This window comes from Pteropus vampyrus, unplaced genomic scaffold, assembly GCF_000151845.1.
Source record: "Pteropus vampyrus isolate Shadow unplaced genomic scaffold, Pvam_2.0 Scaffold126, whole genome shotgun sequence".
Lineage (NCBI taxonomy): Eukaryota > Metazoa > Chordata > Mammalia > Chiroptera > Pteropodidae > Pteropus > Pteropus vampyrus.
Genome location: NW_011888907.1, coordinates 3,993,120 through 4,014,004, shown reverse-complemented (window position 1 = coordinate 4,014,004; position 20,885 = coordinate 3,993,120). Strand labels below are relative to the sequence as shown.

The 20,885-nt window shown below is 50.3% G+C and overlaps 1 protein-coding gene, 1 non-coding gene and 1 pseudogene across 2 annotated transcripts in view; all 3 read right to left on the bottom strand.

Annotated features, from left to right (window-relative positions):
* UNC13A (unc-13 homolog A) overlaps positions 1–20,087 on the bottom strand; it is a 52,495-nt gene extending 32,408 nt beyond the window's left edge. The window contains exons 1-14 of the mRNA XM_011366915.2: positions 20,069–20,087; positions 18,017–18,046; positions 17,211–17,310; positions 15,345–15,462; positions 13,534–13,657; positions 12,799–12,872; positions 11,622–11,676; positions 9,741–9,776; positions 6,903–7,110; positions 4,703–5,239; positions 4,109–4,217; positions 2,362–2,408; positions 481–559; positions 335–340 (exon numbers count right to left, since the gene is read on the bottom strand). Coding sequence (XP_011365217.1) covers positions 335–340; positions 481–559; positions 2,362–2,408; positions 4,109–4,217; positions 4,703–5,239; positions 6,903–7,110; positions 9,741–9,776; positions 11,622–11,676; positions 12,799–12,872; positions 13,534–13,657; positions 15,345–15,462; positions 17,211–17,310; positions 18,017–18,046; positions 20,069–20,087 — 1,542 coding nt within the window. The remainder of the gene's footprint in view (positions 1–334; positions 341–480; positions 560–2,361; positions 2,409–4,108; positions 4,218–4,702; positions 5,240–6,902; positions 7,111–9,740; positions 9,777–11,621; positions 11,677–12,798; positions 12,873–13,533; positions 13,658–15,344; positions 15,463–17,210; positions 17,311–18,016; positions 18,047–20,068) is intronic.
* On the bottom strand, positions 12,085–12,200 carry LOC111744065 (annotated as a pseudogene).
* On the bottom strand, positions 12,210–12,282 carry TRNAG-UCC. The gene has a single exon. It is a non-coding gene; the product is annotated as a tRNA-Gly (tRNA).
* Positions 20,088–20,885: the final 798 nt, after the last annotated feature.

Genomic DNA, 20,885 nt, shown 5'->3' with positions numbered 1-20,885 from the left:
AGCCATGGGGTCAAGTCACAGCCACGATGAACAGGACACAGTTCACAACAGCAGGAGAGGAACCAGCAAAGAATTGGGACATGACCAAGGGAACTTCCAGGAAGGCAAGCAGCCCCACAACCCTGACTGACCCATTCCCCACCACCATGGACTTGACCATGGTCACCAGGCACACCGTGAACCAAGGGTGGAAGTTACCTGCTCTCTCCCCGACCGTGAACTGTAAGACATGGTAAGTTCCCCTCCCCAGAACCCATGGGTTGGGGGCCAGTTGGAAGATCCCAGTGGAGGGGTCCGAAGAGGAGACTCAGGGGCCCAGGTCACCATCACTTACCATGGCCTGAAGTGTCCACGCAGCACATAGGGTAGAAATCAAATTATGTTAGTTCCAGAGAATGCCTTGCTAGCCCCCAGCCCCAGGTCTTCCATGGGCAGTTGTACAGGTTGAGCACTGGGGTAAGGGAGGGCTCAGGCGCTCACCAGGTCACTCACGAGTGGGATGGGCTTCCTCTTTCGGATGTCAGGCATGCTGTCGATGATGATAAGACCACCCCCTGGGCTGCAAGACACACACAGGGACGTCAAGGGCTCAAGGAAGTCGCCCTTCTTCCATTAGACATCACTCGAGGTTGGGGCAGGATATGTGATCTCCCCAGGTATTAAGAGTTAAATTGTGTCCCTCAAAAAGATACATTCAAATCCTAATCCCCAGGACCTCAAAATGTGAACTTATTTGGAAATATGGTCATTGCAGAGGCAATTAGTTAAGATGAGCTCATACTAGAGTAAGGTGGGCCCTAATCCAATATAACTGGCATCTTTATAAAAAGAGAGACACACAAGCAGACTGTGGTGTGACAATGGAGGCAGAGATTGGAGTAATACATCTACGAACCAAGGAATACCAAGGATTGCCAATAACTACCAGAAGCTGGAAAGACAAGGAAGGATTTTCTCCTATAGGTGTCAAGAGAGTGTGGTCTTGCCCACACCTTGATTTTGGACTTCTAGCCTCCAGAATTGTGAGAGAATAAATTTCGGTTGTTTTAAGCCCCCTGTTTGTGGTTGTTTGTCACAGCAGCCCCAGGAAATGAAGACACTGGGCCTCAACTTCCTCGTCTGGGAGCTGGGGAGATGATGCAGGTGTCCACGTTTAATGAAAATTTGAATTAAAGCAAACCTAAATAATATACAGAAGTATCAATGAAACCTTTCTTTATGCTCGAAATTGGAAACACATGCTTCTATTGAAAATCAGTCCTGGAAGGAGTGATTTCAACTTCAATGGGAATGAGGGAACTGGAAATCGTGTTTGTGTTCTTGTCTCTTGGCAGTTTCACAGTAGCTGGAGGATTGAATGAGTGCTGTGGCAGACGCCATACAGGCTTGTCCAAATTCACTTTACTGAGAGGTGCACTCATCCCAGAGAAGGTTCAGCTGTGGCTCTTCTCCAGAAGGTTCTCACTGGCCAATGAGAGAGGTGCCTGGCTGCCAAAGACTCTCGGATAAGCTCCGGGGTGTGATTTGTGCTCCAGCGCCCCCTGCAGGACCAGGCAGAGGCCTGGCCACTCCTGAACTACATCTCTGCTCAAGCTTCCTCCACCTGACCCAGCCTGCCACACCAGTGTCTCTTGAGAGAGCTTCTTCCATTAATCACAAGCACAGAAACCCCCATCTCACTCACTGCTTCCAGGGCTCCCTGCCCAGCACACCTGCTCATCTGGGAGTCACAGCTCCTGTTTCCCTGACTCTGTTGGCAAAGGACCCACAAGGGGAGAATGTCACTCTCCTGCTGCTATTTTAAAACATTAGTGTAATTAAAAAATATCTTTTCGCCATCCAAAGGCTGCAAAAACACCCTTGAAAAGTAGTAACTTAAGTTAGATGTGACAAAATGCTCCATTTAAGACCAAACGACTATCGTTAACAACAGTGCCAGCATCCGTAGCTAGAATCTGGGAGATTTAAAAGCAGAATCAAAGCAAAACGTTCACTCCAGGGTTGCAGATGGGCATTGCAGGAAAATGGACTTTCTCTTTATCTCATATTTATTACTAGGGGGAAGCAGTCTTGAATTATGCAAGTAGCTTGGCCAAGGCATGTACCTCTCGGGACTCAGTTTCCCCATCTGTAAAATAGAATAGTAGCCCCCCCCCCATGGGTTTGTCGTGAGGGTTCAACATGTTACTATCTTTGGCTCTGAATGCCTATGACAGTGGTTCCATTATTTCACCCATGCCTAGTCTGTGCCTTGTCTAAATGGAACCTCTCTTTGCCCTTTCTAGGCTGAGGCTATGGTGTAAACCAGCTTTGGGCTCTGGGTTCAAAACTTCCTCCAACCCTTGAAGCTCCATTACTTACCCGCCTTTAAACCACAGGGATTTGGACATTTCTCCTTCTCCCCTGGCCTGTGGGACAGACAGACAGATGTGGTCAGTGTGGCTGCCCCTTCCCAGAGCAAGGCAAGCTCCACACCCACTTCTGTCTCCCCTTTGGGCCAGGAGTCAGGAAACCTGGGTCGTAGTCCTCACTGTGTGTCCTTAGGGAGCTCAATGGCTTTCTCTGGGCCTCAGTCTGTCTATCTGTAAGATGGGGAGAGAGGATGTCCTCTCTGCCACCAACCTCAGTGGATGTTGATCTCCTCATCTGTCAAACCTGGGGATGTGTTAGCATCATTCCAATAAGAGTTCATGCATCTATAGTTTCCTGGCATTCGCAGAGGCTAGTTCAAACACTCATAAGAGTCTGTCATTTCTTAAACTCACTGCAGCCTCACCTGCTTGTTTGCTCTTGTGCAACAGGGCCTTTGCCCGAGCTATGCACCTGTTTGTATGCCCGCCCACCTTCCGCACCCAACCAGCCTCCACTTTTCATTCAGGTCTCAGAATAGGGTCGATACTCCTCATCTGCCATGCAACTAGAGGGTGGCATGGTTGGAGGGGGGCTGGGGAGGGTCCAGCACACTCTTCTGAAATAATATTAAAGTACTTTGAATACTTTAAGTGTCACTTCCTACAAGGACTTTTCCTGATTGCCATGGATTTGTTTTATGACCCATCTATGAAACTCAGAGAGCCTGCCCACATTTATTTTTCTTGTCATGTCACTAGTTCCATTACAAGGGTAGCTACTGGTTTTTTTCTCTTAATTTGCTAATATAGTGAAAGTCATTCAATAGACTTTTCATTGCACGATCTTTTCTACCTTTTGAATTTAGAACTGCGTGAAAATATTATTTAGTCAAAAAATAAAATTCTATTTTAAAACTGATAAAAAATTTGACTTGAAATTTCTGTGGCTCTGATATTGGATGAAGACTTTGGGAGTGTGATTAGGATCTCCTCTTGCCAGTCTCACCCCATCTTGGAAATTCCCCTTGGATAAAAAACTATCTCCAGGCTAGAGTGGGTTGAATGACTGAAGGAATAAGTGAATGTTTCCAATCCTGCTGCCCATCTGAACAGTCAACACCCTGTTCCTGATGCTAATTTTATCTTTCACCAAATTCCTTCTCCAATACTGACCTGACCTCAGACCTTTCTCCAGCCCTGACACTGACACTCAATATGATCCCAAACACTGACCTTTTTCCCTAACACCAATTCTAACTCTGACATCTGATCTCTGACTACTGCCTTAACCTTTATCTCTACTCCTGTCCCCAACCTTCATCCTTCCCTTCTGACATGGCTGTAGCCATTACCTAGCTCCAGGTTCCAGTTTGCCTCTCCTCTTTCCCTGTCAAGAAATCCCAGACTGGTGTACGTGAAGCTGGACTGGGCTTTGGTGGGGAGATAGGGCAGGCCAGTGTGAGTGAGGCCAGGAATGGTGGAGCCAGGGTAAAGACAGGAGAGGGTGGGGCCAGGTTGGTATGAGCAGAGCCACGGAAGAAATAGGATGCATAGAGGCATGGCATGGTGGATGGGGTGGGGAAGTGGGCATGGTCAAGCTGTCCATGGGGCATAGCATGAGATGCTGTGGGTGGGCACAGGACCAAGGTGGTGGGGCATGGGGAGGAATGGGGAAGTGGGCATGGCCAGTCTGGGGCCAGTCTGCGGTTAGTGGGGGCATTGGGCATGGATGTGAGCTGACTAGGGCTCTCACTTACCTCTTGAAGCTGCAGTCGCACTTTGTTGAAGGCTCTAAGCCAGTTGGCCTTGGCCCTGGACATGGAGTCCTGACCCTCCTGGCCTTCCTCATCTTCTTGCAGCCTGAAACTGAGGCAAGGTGTATCCTGAGTCTCCATTGACAGTTCTCCCTTCATCCTCTACCGTCTGAGTGATGCCTGTCCCTTTAGAGACACTATGACCCACCTGTGTCTCCCAATGACTCGTCTCAGTGCTCCTGCTCTCCTTCCACATGCCCATTATATTTATGACGCCTTTGGGTCCCCTGGCTCCCTTTTCTATCCTCCTGGCCCCTCTGACCCTATTTGCCCAGAATCCTTCCAATGCATTTGTAACTTTTTCAACCGGGAAAAATGTCTGGCCCCTCACAACCCCTAATACTCCTTCATGAGCCCCTTGAACCACTCTGACCCCACTGAACCCCCTCTGACCTCCTAGACATATCCTGATCCCTTCAATAAACACATGGCCCTGTGACAACTTCCTCTCCCCCATTCCTCAGGTCCAGGCTCACTCCATCTTGGCACCACTGACCACAGTGACCTTGTGACAGCCCTTTGGCTGCTTCCCATTACCTCTCCTCAGGCTTGGGGGGCTCAGCCTCAGGCGCTCGCTCAAGTGCAGGCACCTCCTTGGTGGCTGGCTCAGGGGCCACCTTGGCCACATCGGGGGCCTCAGTGGGCATTGCTGGGGCCTTGCCCTCCTTCTCAGGGGCTGCTGGTGGGAAACTGACACGCTTGAAGTCCTTGGGCTCAGCCACAGCTGCCTCGTGGTGCTCTGCATAACCACGGATGTCATCGGGCACCTCCTCCTCCTCCTCCAGTTCCTCCTCGTCCTCAGGTAGCTCCTCTTCCTCCTCCAGGAAGTCCTCCAGGTCTTCATCCAGCTCCTCGTCCAGCTCCTCATCCAGCTCGTCCTCGTCCTGGTCCCAGCGCGGCGAGTCCTTGTGGTAGCTTACTGAGCTGTGGCAGGAGTGGTAGGAGTCCCGGTCCCGCTCATCCTCCATCTCGGAGCCCTGCAGGCTCTGCTCGTCTGGGTCGAAGTCCTCGCTCAGCTGAGAGCTTCCCTGGCTCAGCTCTCCTGAGGAGGCATAGTGGCTGCTGCCTGTGGGGCTGCGGGGACAGGTGGGGCTCAGGGGCTGGGCACAGAGCCGCTGCCCACCCAGCCCCAGTCACACAGGTCCGTCACACAGGTCCATCACACAGGCATTCGCTCAGCATTGCTTGAGCGCCTACTGTGTACCAGACCCTGCTGCTGTATGTGCCAGCGAAACACAGCCGTGAACAAAAGAGACAAAAATCCCATTCTCGTGGCATTTATGGTCTGGGTGGACAGGCAATAAACCAGATCAATGATAGCAGTGATCACTGATGACCTACTATACGCCACTCCTGTCTATGCCTTGTGGGGGCTGCAAATGCTCCACCCATGTTCTGGGGACCCGGAATCAGTGCCATTGCCACAGCTCCCTTAGATACCTAGGGCTTCTGAAACTGGAACATGGTTGCATCTGCTCTCGGTGTCCCCCTACCTCAACCTGGTCCTCCTACAGCCGAGCTCCTCCATTCGCCAGGAACTGGGGCCTTCCTGCCTCCACATCTTGCCTCGACCTCCTCTCACAGCTGACTCTGCCATGAGTCCCTTCAGCTCCACCTCGCAAGCTTTTGCTGAAATGCATCCACTTCTCTGCACCCTGGGCTCCTCCCTAGTCCGGGCTCCACCATCTCCACCAGATGCTGCCCCAACTACCACTCCTGTCCCTGACAGTCCCTGCTTCTCATGGATGCCACAGAGGGGCTTCTTCGAATCATGAACCCAATCACATACCTCCCCTGTTTCAAATGCTACCAGGTATATATGAAATGTAGAAAATTTTAAAATAAAAGTAATTCACTCAAATATCTGCAAAAAAATTATACTGATTGATACTAAAGATGGAGTAGAAAGCTTACGAAGATCTTCAAATTATGTTTTACCGAAACTCTGTACAGTGCATGCTGTCCAATAGAATTTCCGGCAAGGATGGGAGTGTTTTCAATCTCTCCAAGTGCTCTACAAATATTCAATCTGTTTAATATCATGTTTGTTGTTCTGTTTGGAAACCAGGGCTGGAGTGATCAGGTCAGTGAGGAGGGCGGCAGGAATGAGGTCGAGCCTCCCAGGCTCAAGAACCAGCAAGCATACTGTGCTGGACAGTGGTGTGGCCCACGAGGGAACCCGCCCGTTGGGAAGGTCTAGGGACAGCCTACTTTCAAAGGAGTGGTGATGGCAGCTGGACAGAGCAGGGGCAGCTCTGAAGTCACTGTGCCCATGCTTATGGGTCAGGAACATAGGTCAGAGGCCACCGGAAGGGAGGGGCAGGACCTCCTTGGGACCACAGGCTAGCTCCTTACTGGGATCTTTCCAATGTCACCATGCCTCACACCCCCCACTAACAGTCATCTCTTCCTCTACCCACTCCCTCCTCTGCCCAGTTAGAGAGTACATGGAGACAGTACTTTTAAAGGAAGTGCAAAGAGCCCCCATATTTCAGAGGGACCTTTCAGGGGCCTTCAGACTTTCTTCAGCCAAAGCAGAACTCCTTTTATCAACTTTGTGGAGTTTTCTTGCAAATTTTTGGGTAAAGCAAGGGTTCTACTGCTCACAAAAAAGCACAAATGCTTCTTTTCTAGACCCACTTACCTACACCCTCAGCTTCCTCTAATCCCCTACTCCTCTCTTCATTCCAGGAGACAGGGCCACACACACACAGACCACCCCCCTCACAGTGACTACCTGAGGGCCCGTGGCTCGGAGAACTCCTCATAACTGTGCATGGAGTCACTGTAGGATTCTCGGGAACCCAGGGGTGGTGGACGGACAGAATACTGGTGGACCGAAGCGTTGGGCTGGGATGTAGTGTAATAGGGTGGTGGGATGCTGTTGCTTGTCTCGCTGCGGTAGTCACTGTCACGATCATCTACTGCACTGTCAGGGTCATCATCTGGAAAAGAGAGGAGGTGAGGGGAGAGGTTGAGAAGGGGAGGGAGAGAAAGAGAGAGAAAGAGAGAGAAAGAACACAATGGGGGCCAAAGCAGTATCTCATACTTCAGGGGTCTTCACTGGCTGCTAACCCAAGAAGAGGAATCTTTATCAGAGTGAACAAAGGATATTGGGTCATGTTAATAGTGGTACAGGTTTTAGAATAAGGGAGGCGAAAACCCTGCTTTGCCTTATATGGGTCAAACTGGACCTAGAGTCTGGGTCCAGGAAAAGTCCTCGGATGTGAGGAGGACAGTGGCAAATTGGGGGATGTCCTTCAGCTCAAATGTGAGAATGGACTTTGCCAAAGTCCGGGCTCTCTGAAAACAAGATGAGTTTTTCTATCAGTTAGTGGGCTTCCTATAACAGGAGTCAGGCAAACACTCAAAAAAGTTGGGAGGGAGATCAGGAGGACAAGGTGGGAAAAAAATGCCCATTAACCGTCAGAGATTTCTTGATATCTGAGAATGGAGGCCGAAGATCTGAACTCATATGCACAGGAACAAAAAACGGGCTCTGAGAAGGTGCCATCTCCCTCGCAAAGGATTGGATCCTTAGGTTGGCAAGACCACCACACACTCAGAATTTGTTGCTAAAATGAAACAGAGTGAGGTTGCCAAACTTCAGATGTTTAATAAGAATTAAAGGATGTTTTAGTTTGGTTTGTTTTCCATTGTAAGAAGGAAACAGTATTGAGGGACATTAGACTGTGGTTGGATGAGAGAGACTATTTATTTAGAAATCAACACTTGTTTTAAAAACAAATGGGCTGGGAAAAAAAATAACCCCCTGACTGGGTGGCCTATGGCATCAATTTACTGGTGATTTTAAACACCAAAAAGGTGGCTTGTACTTTTTTGTGCCTTTAAGTATTTTTGCTCATTTTCCAGATGTTTATCTATTTTTCTTGCTTTATTATTTTAACCTTCTAATTCTTTTCCAGCTAATTGTATCTGTTTCTATAAATTCAACAGATAGGTCCATTTTATCAATGAGGTAAACTGTTAAAAAATGAATTTTATGCTTTATGTCAAATGCTATTTAATTCATTCCCTAAGTTGTTTTGCCTTTAGAAAAACCTTAAATTCATTTTCAGCTAGCAAAGCTGGCCCTACCAAGGTAACTGGTTTCCCGGTTTTTCATCTTACTTAGGCCAGTGTGACCTACAAGCTTTTGATCCTATCTCTGTCGTACACGACGACCCTGTCATGTGCTGCATGCCGTCAGCACTGCTGTTATTATAGAGAGGCAGAGGCAAATTTCCACAACTTACATTTGTGAGTATCAGGCAGAAGGGAGGGATCTGAAACCTGGACAAGTTCTCTCAAAGCTCTGGACAAATTGTCAATGTCACCAAATTGCCAGCCCCTTCCCTGGGGCTGGTTTTCTATCCAATTATCTGAGTCTTTGGCCAAATTGGCATTCTTTCTACCAAATTGTCCCTGACCAAGACAAGATGTTTCTAACCAAATCTCGTGAGGCTGTGGCCATGTTAACCCTATTATTTTTTTTCTGACAAATTGTCTGTTTTTGAGGGGCAAATCGCTTTCCACTGGATCCTTTTTGTTTTTGTCCAGACTGCTTTTTACCAGATAGTTTTCGACCAAATTGTTGCCTCCAGCTGAGTGACATTCAGACACCTGTGTTTCGACAAAAGAGTCTGTTTTTGGTCCGATGATCTTTGTTCTTCACCCAATTATCTGCTTTAGACAAATCGGTTTTAACCAAAAACATCTTTGTTTTTGATGGTATTATTTGTGGCAAGCTGATTGTTACTGTCTTCTTGTCTGCCTAATGTGTATTCTGGCCAAATTTATTTCTGACCGACTTTTTAACAAATTGTTTTGGATCAAAAGTAGATGTACACAGTTTCCCTGATCCTGGAGGGAGAAGGGAGCTTGTCCACCAGGTGGTGGTGGAGCGAGAAGGACACAGATTCACGCTCAGACTAACGGGCTGGATTTCTCTGGAAGAGGCAATACATGAGGGTAAGGGAGCTCTTCCTTAGGGAGAAAAATCGGCATCCTAATTGGGGGGATGGCTTGTTTTCCTTCCCCAGGGGGAGAATTGGAGGAAGATGTGTATGAGAGGGCTTTGGAGCTGAGGTCTCTGGAGTGATATCTGCCTGGGCGCCCCTGCCCACTGTCCTTTCTGAGGCCCTCTTCCTTCCCCATTCACCACCCTCTGAGTGACATCGGGGTCCATTTCCAGGTGGAGGAGGAAGATGGGGAGACAAAAAGAGGAAGGAGTCACAGGAGAGGAGATGAGGTTATACATGGGGAGTAGGGGGGACAGGGGATCACAGTGCCCAGCTAGAGACAGGCAGGTCTCCCTAAATGCCCATTCTTCCCACCTGAATCCTCCCACTCCAATGGCAGTGCCCATTCCCCACCAGACAGAGCAGGATACCCAAGACAGATGTTAATGGTCAGGGGGCAGGGGGGGCACGGAAGGGGTCTTGCCAGTCAGTCCTCTGGCCCCAATGTGCCAGCCACATGCTCCCCGCTTCCCTGCACGGTGGGGCAGGGGCCTCAGAGTTGCCAAGGCACCCACCTCCCCATGGCCTCCCAGAACATCGAGCTGAGTACTTACTCTGCTGCTCACCCCAGCCAAAATAATTCCAGTTGCCTACAAAGAGAAGGGGCAGAGATAATAAAAGGGAGCAGGTGCGGGGCTTAAAGAGGGGGGCTCCCCATCCTCCTCATTCTCCCCATCTCCTTCTCCCACCCAGTACCCTGATCCCCTTCTACCCTGAGTATCTTCCCCAAGCATCACTTTAACCACTGACATTTGTCAATCCTTCACTCACCGCCTTGGGAGGAAGGCAGAATATGTTTTTCGAGGAGGTCACAGGCTCAGCCAGGAAGTAACAAAGAGGAGCATTTGGGGCCAGGGTTTTCCAGCTGTGAAGTCTGGGGTCAGTACTCCCCACTCCTTCCCTCCCCTCTCTCATGCATAGAGAAAGAAATATTGAACTGGAAGTCCTAAAATTTGAAACTAAATTGGGTTTTTATCATTCTGCTCACTGTACATGTGAAGAAACAGGGCTCAGAGAGGTGGGGTGAGCAGCCTAACGTCACACAGCCTCTGAGTGTCAGGGCCAGGGAGAGAACCACATCTCCTTCCATCATCCCCCAAACCTGGCATTTTGAAAAAACACCTTGGACCAGAATCCTGACTCCTCTTACCCTCAGCTGCTTCCTCCATGAAATGGGGGGTGATGAAACATTCCCAAGAGGACTTGGAGGTAAATGCCGGGTAATGGGTCTCCATTCCCAGATCGAACCCACCCTTCATTTTGGTTCAGCTGCCCAAGTGCTCTGTCATCTGCTCCTGCCTCCACCTTGCGTGGCCCTGCCCCCAACGCAATTTTCAGTGACCCCTATTCAAGGGGGAAGGCATTTGTAATTCCTTCTGGGCGGAGACGACTCCCCGCCCCTGAAGGCAGGGAAGTCAAGGGACTTTCTCAGTATCACACCCCAAGTCAGAGCAGAACAAGGTCCCCCAACTGCAGTCCTCTAGCCCCTCTTCCCACTATGCTCCATCATCACCATCCTGGGCATATGGGGGAAGGGTGGACAATGGGTACAGGAGAGACTATGAGAGAGGAGCAAAGGGGGATAAGGAAGCAGATGGAACAGGAGAAAAAGGTTGAAGGGCGGGGTGGGGGACAAGTGTAATACGTGTGGATTCTGCTCTGGAACTCTATGATTTGTCACTTCTTCCCCACTCCAGAGGACTTGGGGAACTTTTGGGAGAGAGACATCTTGGCCCATGGAGACCTGGTCTGGGTACAGCTGAGTGTCCAAGGGTCAAGAGACATAAGCAATCTTGAAAAGTCCAGCTTTTAGGGAGGAACAGGATCATCATCATCATTAATAGATGCAGTGCAGTGGAAAGAGTCCCTCAGACCTCGGTTCAAATCCTGGCTCTGCTGCCAGGTGTGTGACCTTGGGCAAGTTGCTTCTCCTCTTGGGCCTCAGTTTATTCATCTAAGAAAATGGGTAAATGAAACAGCTTTGGTCCGTTGTACATGCGCCTGTGTGTTGGCAGGACTGCCTGCCAGTGTCTGTCTGCAGCCTCTGTGGGCTGCTCGGGAGTCTGCGTTAGCCTCGTGAAAGTTTGTTGAATAAATTATAGGTCCTCATTCAGAATTTGATTATGGAATTAAAGAGTCTGCAAAATGTTTTTTTAAGCTTTTAGACGTCCTGGGTCCCCTCGGAGTGAAAGGCTGTCAGATGCCCCATTCCAAAGAGACTGCCCGTGAGGATCGCAGAGGGACACCAGCATGCCTGTGGCCACAAAGCAAAGCAGGACTCAAACCTAAGTCCCAGATCTCTTCTTTCCACCACACTGTGCGTGGATACTGTCCACTCTTAGGACCTGTAACTCTGGAGGGGAGTTGACCTGTTACGCACAACAGCTGTGGATGGGATGGGGGAGGGATGCCAAGAGGAATTGAGAGGTACTTACAACACTGGTTGCTGGGGACAGGGAGAGGCTTGTCTTGTTCATCTTGGAATGAATACTGAGGGGAGGGAAGAAGAGAAGGTTTGTCACAGGGAAGGCAGAAACCAGGGGACCAGGATAGGCCTCTGTTGTGTTCCATCCTGACTCCTCTGTGCCTCCCACATCCTCTCCCTCTGGAGAAGGATATAGATGTTCACAGAGAAAGAAAGAGGGAGAGAGATACACACAGAGACAGTGAGAAACAGATACATTTAAAAAAAAAGATACAGGTGAGGGAGAGAGAAAGAGAGAGGGAGGCGGAGAGAAGAGACGTAGACAGAAAGAACTGAGACAGGAGTCGAGTAAAGATGAGAGATGAGGTTTGGACGAAGATTCCTGACATATGCGCGTGGCCCCCTTGCCCTCCGCCTCTCACTAAAGAGTGTTCTAGTCTTTTCTTTTTAATTTATTTTTTATTTATTATTTATGCCTACAGCACCTGGTCTTCCCAGGTGGTCTCCCATCCAAGTACTAACCAGGCCCGACCCTGCTTAGCTTCTGAGATCAGACATCAGGCTCGTTCAGGATGCTATGGCCGTAGATGATGGACTGTGGCTCCACTGGGGCGTGAACCCAGGACCTTCTGCGTGGAAAGCAGACGTGCTAACCGCTACACTATGGAACCACATCCCAAGAGTGTTCTAGTCTTGCCCGTGATTTCTTCCTTGCCCTCATCTTCTAAAGACTGTCTTCTGGGCCACATTGGGTCTTTGCACTGTGGGGATATGGAGCCAAGAAGAAGGGGGTGGCATAGAAGAACAGAGGTACAGGGGTTAAGGCTGGTGGGGGAGGAGAACTTTTAAGAAAGTCCAAAATTGTGCCTGGAGGAACTGAGGGGTGTGGGCAGGGAGTGGGTATGAGAACGGCTTCAGGGCACCTGTATCTCCTTGACAGTATTTGGCAAATGCAGAACTTGAGTCAGTTAAAATTATCACACTGTTAGTAGACTTTATTTTCCTGGCTGACATCACGGCTTAGAGACTGGACCACATGGGTTGCTGATTTAGTCAGGTTACAAAAGGTTAGAGACACAAACATAGGAAAAGACAAATGAAGAAAGAAACAAAGACAGAGTGGAGGATATGGCGTGACAAGAGAGACAGACACAGGAAGAAAGAGATCTCCACACACCAGCACTCACCTCATCTTGATCCCGCATGGCATTCAGCTGTTCCAGCTTCTTAGCCCAGTAGCGGGCCTCCTCCTCAGGAATGTCTGGAAGAGGAGCACTGGCTGTGAGCCTGGAAGCCCCTGCCTGCCCCTCAGCCTCCATCCAGTGTGTCCTGCAGGCCTACAGGCCTGGTCTCCAGTGGGTGGGGAGAGAGGAAGGGAGGACATGGTGGTGCCCCGATCCCTCCCCACCCCAGCAATGCCTTGAGAATAAATGGAGGATGGCAGAGATGCACTCTAACATTATGAGGGTAGCGGAGCCCTGGGTTCTTGGAAGGATGATATGGGAGAACTGAGTGGCTTCCAGGAAAGCTTGAGAGGCCTCTCTGTGCCTCTGCCTTTGTTTATCTCTGCATGTCTCTCTGTGTCTCTATTTCTCTCTTTTTATCTCTCTGACTCTGTCTCTCTCCTATCCCTAGTTCACCCCTACAGATGAAGAAGATCTCACCAAGGACCAGCCAGGACAGCTCAGATCTAAGCCCCATGGTTCAAAAAGCATTTGTTGCCCACTGTTGACCTGTGCACCTGCAGAGCTAGAAAGCACTTTGTACATGGCAGGTGCACATTTCATCTGACTCGCTGAAAGCCAGGGCACTCTCTCCTCTTAGAAGGGGAAAACTTGTCCTCAGAATAAGGGTCGTCTGGATTCACCCAGGCCTGGCCATTCTCCTCGGATTGGGCGAGGGTCCTGTGCCCCCACACTCACCTAAGGGCAGCTCGAAGCGGGTGTCAAGGAGGATGCGGTGGAAGGTGGGGTCCTTGGTGCCACAGATTTCACTGTCTGCCATGATGACTTGGGAGTCCAGGGTCAGCCACTCTCCAGGGCCCTCCTGGGTATACGAGGGGATGATAGGGGTCAGGGTGACAGGTGAAGTGGGATGGATCAGATATCTGCTCCAAATCAGCCAGCAGGCCCCCTACTCTCATAAGATGTCTCCCTCATTCCATCTCACCCCTACCCCAAGAGCAAGGACCACATTCCCACTTTACAGATGACAGAACTGAGACTCAGAGGGAAGGTCCCAGTCCAGAGCAACATGGTGGGTCCAGGAAACCCAGAGACAAGGACCCAGAGAGAGGGCCCTGGGGGTCAGCAGAGGCAGTCCTAGCATTACAGAGCCACTTCTCATCCCTGAGAGGGGCTATGCAGCCCTGGTGTCATATGAAAGCCCTGATGCTCCCACCATCCAGTAAGGACCTCCAAGTGAATGAAGGACCCCTAGGCCCTCTGCATTCAGAGTGGGCCCCCGCTTCAGTAAGTGGAGTCCACTCTGAACCTCACTTTCTTTATCTCTCGAATGAGAGTGATCTGTGGAATTTGCTTTCTGAAATTCTAGGGAGAGGCTGGCAAGGGTAAAGGATCCCCTGCGTGGGTCATTGCTTCCCCAGGTGACCAGGCCTTCCTAGTACTTGGGCCAGGGGGCGGGGGCGGTGTCACTGAGTAAATTTTGAGTCATCCTCAAAGCTTCCTTTTGGACTCACTTGCCTGGATTATTGCACCATTTCCTCCCTCACCATTCATTAGAAAATAAACCTTTCCTGGTGTCTCCTCCTTGCCTACCCCATGCTGGGCAATTTCAGGATCTCCAAGAGGCCCCTGAGAAGCTCACAGTCATGAGGCAGAGCCTGACACAGACACTCCTTGCCTTGCAAGGTCAGGGTAAGACCAGAGGAAGGAGGGATGGGGGCCGAAGGATCCAGAGAGAAAACAGGGAGGGCTTCCTGGAGGAAAAGGCATGGGAGCCGAGTTTAGAGGGTGATGGAAGGGACACTTGAAGCCCAGAGAATAGTGTATGTGAAGGCTCAGAGGCCTCCTTTGGACCCTATAAGGGGTGGGGGTTGGGCTGTTGGGGGAGATGAGGCTGGCAATATGGCAGGTGCCATCAAGAAGGCCTCGCAAGGGAGATGGGGAGGGAGGGATGGAAAGGGTCATAGGGTAGTAAGTTGCTGCTGGGCTCAGCATGAGGGGAAGGAGTGGAGGGGGAAAAGCTTAAAGCCAGGAGGCCAATGTGATTGTCCAGTACTTTCAGGGCTGGTATAGCTTTCCTCCTATACAAAGTGCTAATTTCCCACAATATCCCTTCCCTTCTTCCATAGGAATACATCTTTAGCTGGGCCGTGCAACTTAAGACTACATTTCAAAGACTCCCTTGCAGCTAGGTGGACTAAGTTCTGGTCAATGGGATGTGAGTAGAGTGCCGTGAGCAACTTCCCGGTTTGGCTCTTAACAAGGAGGGTAACCCCCTCCCTTGCCACCTTCCTTCCCTCATTGGGAATGTAAATGTAATGGTGATCCTCCAGCATCCACACTGAGTCGCAAGGTAGAAGCACATGGAAAGAAAGGCAGAGCATCAAGATATAAAGAGTTTAGACCCTGGTGACTTTGGAACTGCCACTGCAGCCCTAGACGCCTACACGAACATTGTCAGCAGATGGAGGAAATGTCCATCTTGTTTAGGCCCCTGGCCTCAGGACCCCTCCCAGGCATTCCTCCCCACTCCTCATCCCACCACTCACTTCATTGGACTGGCGGATGGTCCGCAGGGGGATCCACACGGTGCCCACCATTGTGTCCCAGATGAGACCCTTGTTCCACACTTCCACTGTCAGCCCCAAATCCAGGCGGTTAATCTCACTGTGGAGAAAGGGGAGGGGGCAGGAAGGGTCAGGAGTGAGGGAATGGAGACTCAAAAAAGTTAGTTTACTCACACAGACAACTGGTATTCCCACCAAGGCCTGGGTGAGTCCTAGCCAGGAAGGTAATACAGTAGTTCTTGTTTTACAGAGGAGAAACTGAAGCCAGAGGGCTAAGTTCCATGCTTAGGGTCTCACAGCAGAACCAGAGTTCCGAGCTGGGATGGAAGGGTGGGACAGATATCACATACCTCCTGCACCAACTTGCCCACCCCCTCCTTAAGCCCTCAGACCCTGAGAACTCTAGCAAAGCAAGGAAGATGCCCAAACACCCTCTGTGGCTCCCTGTTACCCCAGGATAAGGCATTCTGGATGCCTCCATCCTTCCCGGTGTCATCTCTATCAAATCACATAAGGATGCCCTTGAGTATATAAATGATCCTACCCCCAGTGAATGTCCAATTGACTGAATTTAGCAATTTGCCAGAGATTTATCTTAAGGAATGTTCTCTTCGAATATATCTGTTGACTGTAACCTGTTCGTTCAGCAATTGGCTTTGGGGGAGTTGGAGACTCCCCCTTACATCTTTCCTAGAATTGTAGGGCCAGCTCCTCACTCCCTTCCCCAGACGCTCCTCTGCTCCAGGATCCCAACTGTGTTCTCTCATGGCCTCCACCACCGACAGTCCCCAGCCAGGCTCTGCATGGAAGTGCAAATGGGTTCAAATCCCAGCTCTGCCAGATATAGGCTGCCTGACACTGAGCAGGTGGCTTTGCCTCTCTGATCCTCTGTTTCCTCATCTGTAAAATGAGGATTATAGTAGCAAATGGATTTACTCAAAGCCTTAGAAGAGAGCATGACACATATTCCCATCCTCAGAGCAGGTGGGATGTAACACGAGGTCCTGAGTGTGGCTCTAGGTCAAGGTGAGGGTCCAGGTCATGAACTTATTCAGTGATTAGGCAAATATTTTTTGAGCGCTTAAGGTGTGCCAGGCCCCATACTTGGCATGGGAGTCAGAACAGGGACAGAGACCGACCAGGCCCTACCTTCCTAGAGCTCACAGTCCAGGGGCAGGGGCCAGAAATGTGTCCAAAATTCACACAAATGACTAAAATAACAATTGGTAGCAAGAACAGAAATTACTCTTTAATTACAACTTGAGGATGGTAGTCAGGGAGGGCTTCCCTAAGGAAGTGACACGGGAAGGATAAGAAGGAGGCAGCTGGCAGGGGCAGGGAAGGGGAGAGAAGAGCGAGTGCAAAAGTTCCGGGGCAGGAACAAGCTAGCCATGTGGGAGGAACCTCTCAGAGGTGGCTGGGGCTGGGCAGGTAAGCTGGGAGAGATGGAGGGAGACACTGGCAGGAGGTCGCAGGGGCTAAACTTCCTTGGGGGCTGTGGGGCAGAGTATAGGTTTTGTTCTGAGGTTGACACCAGGAACAAGTTCGAAGAGTGACAGGATGTGATTTGCAGTTTTAAAAATATCCCTCTGGCTGCCTGGAGAACAGATTGCAGGAGGCGGATTGCAGCAGGAGGCCAGGGCGGAGGCTGGCGGCAGCAGGGACTTGGCCGGTGGCCCCAGAGATAAAGGGAAGAGACGATTCGGGAAGTGCTTTGGAGGCAAAGCTGATGGATATGGGTCCAAGGGAGGAGGGAGGGGAGTCCCAGAGGACACACAGGTGTCTGGCTCTACCCAGTGGAACCAGTGAGGTGCCAGCATGAAGCTGTGCAGGTCCAGTCAGACTTACAACATGAAATCCTGCTCCCAGCTGGGCTGGCTCCCCCGCACAGCGATGGTCGTGCTCTTGACATTCTGCACCTTCAGAGTCACGTATGTGTTGAATTTCTCTGTGGTGGTGAGAGTAAGCGTCAGCACAGGGACTCAGGTACTCCCCATGCCACTTCCCAAGCTCTAGACTACCTGCTATGATCCCCCAGGAGGTGTGTGTGGTTAGAGCCACCTCCAGGTCCAACATACTGTACTGCTTCTGTGTGTTCCCCCTACCCCCAGTACAGTCCCCAGCATCCCTCCCACCCCCAGGTCAGCCCCCAGCATCCCAACCACCCTCAGGCCAGCTCCCAGGGTTCCCTAAACTCCCAGTTCCTTAGAACACAAGGGAGGGGCCTTGGTGCAGGGAGCCATGGAATTTTGGGATGCCTAAACCTGCTGCTAAAAAATAACTATGTCCCCTAAAAAAAATACAACAGTCTTGGTTTTTACCTGGGAAGACTGAAGCCCCAGACAGGGGAACAAAAGTGACTATAAAAACTCTCTGAGCCTCACTTTCTCCACCTGGAGCCTGATCTAAGAGTCTCCACCCTATCTCTTAGGATCCTGAGAAGGGCCATTGGCTCGGGGTGAGCCCCACCCCCCACTGAGGTCTTCAGGAGATGGCTGGGGAGACTGCTTGGACCCCGGGCCAAGTCAGACATTTTCCGTGATGCTCAGCAGACACAGAACCCAAATCCCCCACCACTAGCTCAGAACCCTTCTCTGATCTCTCCTAGAAATGGACAGACAATACAGGACAGGACAGGTATAGAGGCCACTTACCTTGGGCACCATCAAACTTGGCTTTTTTGACTGTGGAGAGAGACAGAGATAGGGAAGGGAGATGGGGAGAGAGGAAGGGAGGAGAGAGACAGAGACACAGAGAGACACACCAAAATAGAGACACGACAAGAGAGACAGAGAGAAGATAGACACAGAAAGAAACAGAGAAGACAGAGGCGAGGACAGAGAGCAAAAGAGACAGAGGAAGAGACCAAGCCGGGGAAAAAAAGCCAACAAGATAAAGACAGAGGTGAAGTCAGAGACAGACAAAGAGACAAACAGAGGAGGAACAATAAGAAGAGGAGGGAGGCAGGGATGAGAGGGAGAGAAAGAAGCCATCAGACAGATGAGCAGAGCTAGACCTAGGGGTTGAAGAAATCTGGACCCTGGGAGCAGTCCCTGCCCCTCCTCCATCCCTATCGAACTCACCTGAAGCTTCTCCCCTCCAGCTATGCCTTTACCCTCAATTAAATAAGATTCAAAAGAAGGAGCTGGGTAGGTGGTAGGAGAGGCCTCCCTCAAGAAGCCCTCTGGGATTGCTGCAGAGAAAGGAGGACAGTTGGGAAGGAGAGGGGTTGGGGCGGGGGAGAGACAATCTCCAATGACCCCATTCTCCTGTTTGGTATTCAATATTCAATATTCAAAGATGACTGGGGGTGGCAGAACAAAACATTCCAGATAGAGACATCCCAGTCCCGGCCAGAGATTGTTAGAGCTTGTCCTGTCCCACTCGTCTGTGAAAGGTGCCACTTTAAATATATGTGAGGGTCCCATGTGGTCCAGTCTCTTCAGATTTCACATAACCCACAGTCCCAAGTGATTCAAAGCAATTTAGTTCTTCACTGGCTTTTCTCACAGGATATTAAACTTTCACTTTTAACATCTCTTGTGTCGTCCTGCAGCTGCCCTCAAGGTCTTTTTCCACCATTCACTCTCCGCCCCACCTAAAACCTGTTCCCAAACTGAATCCTCTCCTTGCCACATTTTTCCATTTTCCCTTTCAAATGAAAGGGCCTTAAATGGCCTTAAAAATGAATATTTTTAAGTAAGCGATACATGCACATTTTACAAGATCCAAACTAACCAAAAAATTATATGAGAATAAGGCTCTTTACCCAGTCCTCACTCTCCCTCCCAAGTGCAATCAACATTACCAGGTAATCCAGTGTCAGCAGTCATGGGCATATGTATATTATTTTATTTCCTACACGAATGGTAGTATTCTACATCCTCTGTAGAACATTTGCGTTTTTCTGTATGTCTTAAAGAGTATGTGCAAGTAAGTTGGAGGGTAAATTCCTAGTAACAGAACTGTGGTTTTTCTCTTTTGAAAGTCAAATTTGGCCTTTTTCTAGGCAAATGCCATGGCCTCCCATCTTTGTATCTCCGTTCCATCACTTGAATTTTTATCTTGCAAAAGCAGATGAATGGAGCCAGTAAAGAGAGAATTCATATGAAGGGTGGGCAGAAGTGGAGTGGTTCTAAACACTGGTCAATAAATACTGTTCATTCCTGGTGGGTGTGGGGGCGGAATTGACACCCGGAAACACTGAGTGAGCTCCCCAGAGCTGCCGAGCCAGAGAAGGAATGAATGCCTTCCTATGCCCCCAAAAGACCCAGGCTTTAAATGCAAATGGTTGGGCATCATATACACCCAACCACCTGGGTTTGGGTTTGAGAGGTAGAGTGAGGATGGAGCCCTTGGCTGGGCATTGGGAGAGGGGAGCATGACAGCATGGAGTCAAGTGGAGTCAGGTTCAGTTTACCATACTCTGTGACCCTGGGCAAGTGAACTCCCTTTTCTGGGCTTCCATCTCTGTCTCACTCCATCACAGTCTCTCCTTGGTTTTCTAGATCTGGCTTTGTTTCTGTGTGTGCGCGTGTGTGTGTGTGTGTGCGCGCGTGTGTGTGCGTGTGTGTGTGTGTGTGTGTGTGTGTGTGTGTGTGTGTCTTCTGTCTATGTCTCTCTGTATCCCTCTGTATTTTCTGTCTCTGTCTCTCTGTCTCTTTGCCCCACACTGAAAATCAGTTGCCATGTCCTGTCTTCCTCACCTTGCCACTGGAGGCACATGACTGCTCTTACAAAGGCCCCTCTTGGATGCTCGCTAAGCCCCTATCCCACGGGCCCTCTCTTACACCCTCGGCCACAGCCAGCCCACAAGGAGCTCCCTCACCCAGACCCTTACCCCTGGGGCTGAGAGAAGCTCAGGGGCGCTTAGGACTGTGTGCACCAGGAGCCCCAGGCTTCCCTCCTTGAGGGAGCTTCAACTTGCAAACCTGATGAGTCTGTGAAGCGAAGGGGTGCAGGAGCAGGTCAGGAAGGGAAAATGGTGGGAGAGACACAGTGGCTGAGAAAGGCGCACACACAGAGGGACCAACATGGGGGAGAATAAGGAAAAGGAAGGAGGTAGAAGGGGTGGAGATAACAAGTCATGAGAATCAGAGACAGAAAGAGACTCATAGATCCCCACTAGGGAGGGCAGGCAGGATAGAAGAGAGGCAGGGTTGGAGGAAGGAAACAAGGAGATAGGTGCCAGGCCTTAGGGGGATCAAGGGTTAACTGGAGTCTAGTTAACCCTTGGCCTTGGCCCCACCCTGCAGCTGCCACTATATTCCCTTTTTACAGATCAGGGACAAGACTCGAAGGGGAAGCCAGTTGTCCAAAGTCTGCCCTCCATCCTCTCCTGGCAGGGGTTGGGGGCAGGGGTGTCTTTCCCTGTCTCCCTCTTTCTATTCTGTTTTTCTCTGCCTCTGTCATTGCCTTTCTGTCTCCTTCATTCCCTTCTCCCTCTGTCTCTGTCTCTCTTGTTCCCATCCCCTTCCTCTACCCACTTTCTGGCTCCCTAAGCCTCGGAGGGCCAGAGGGTAA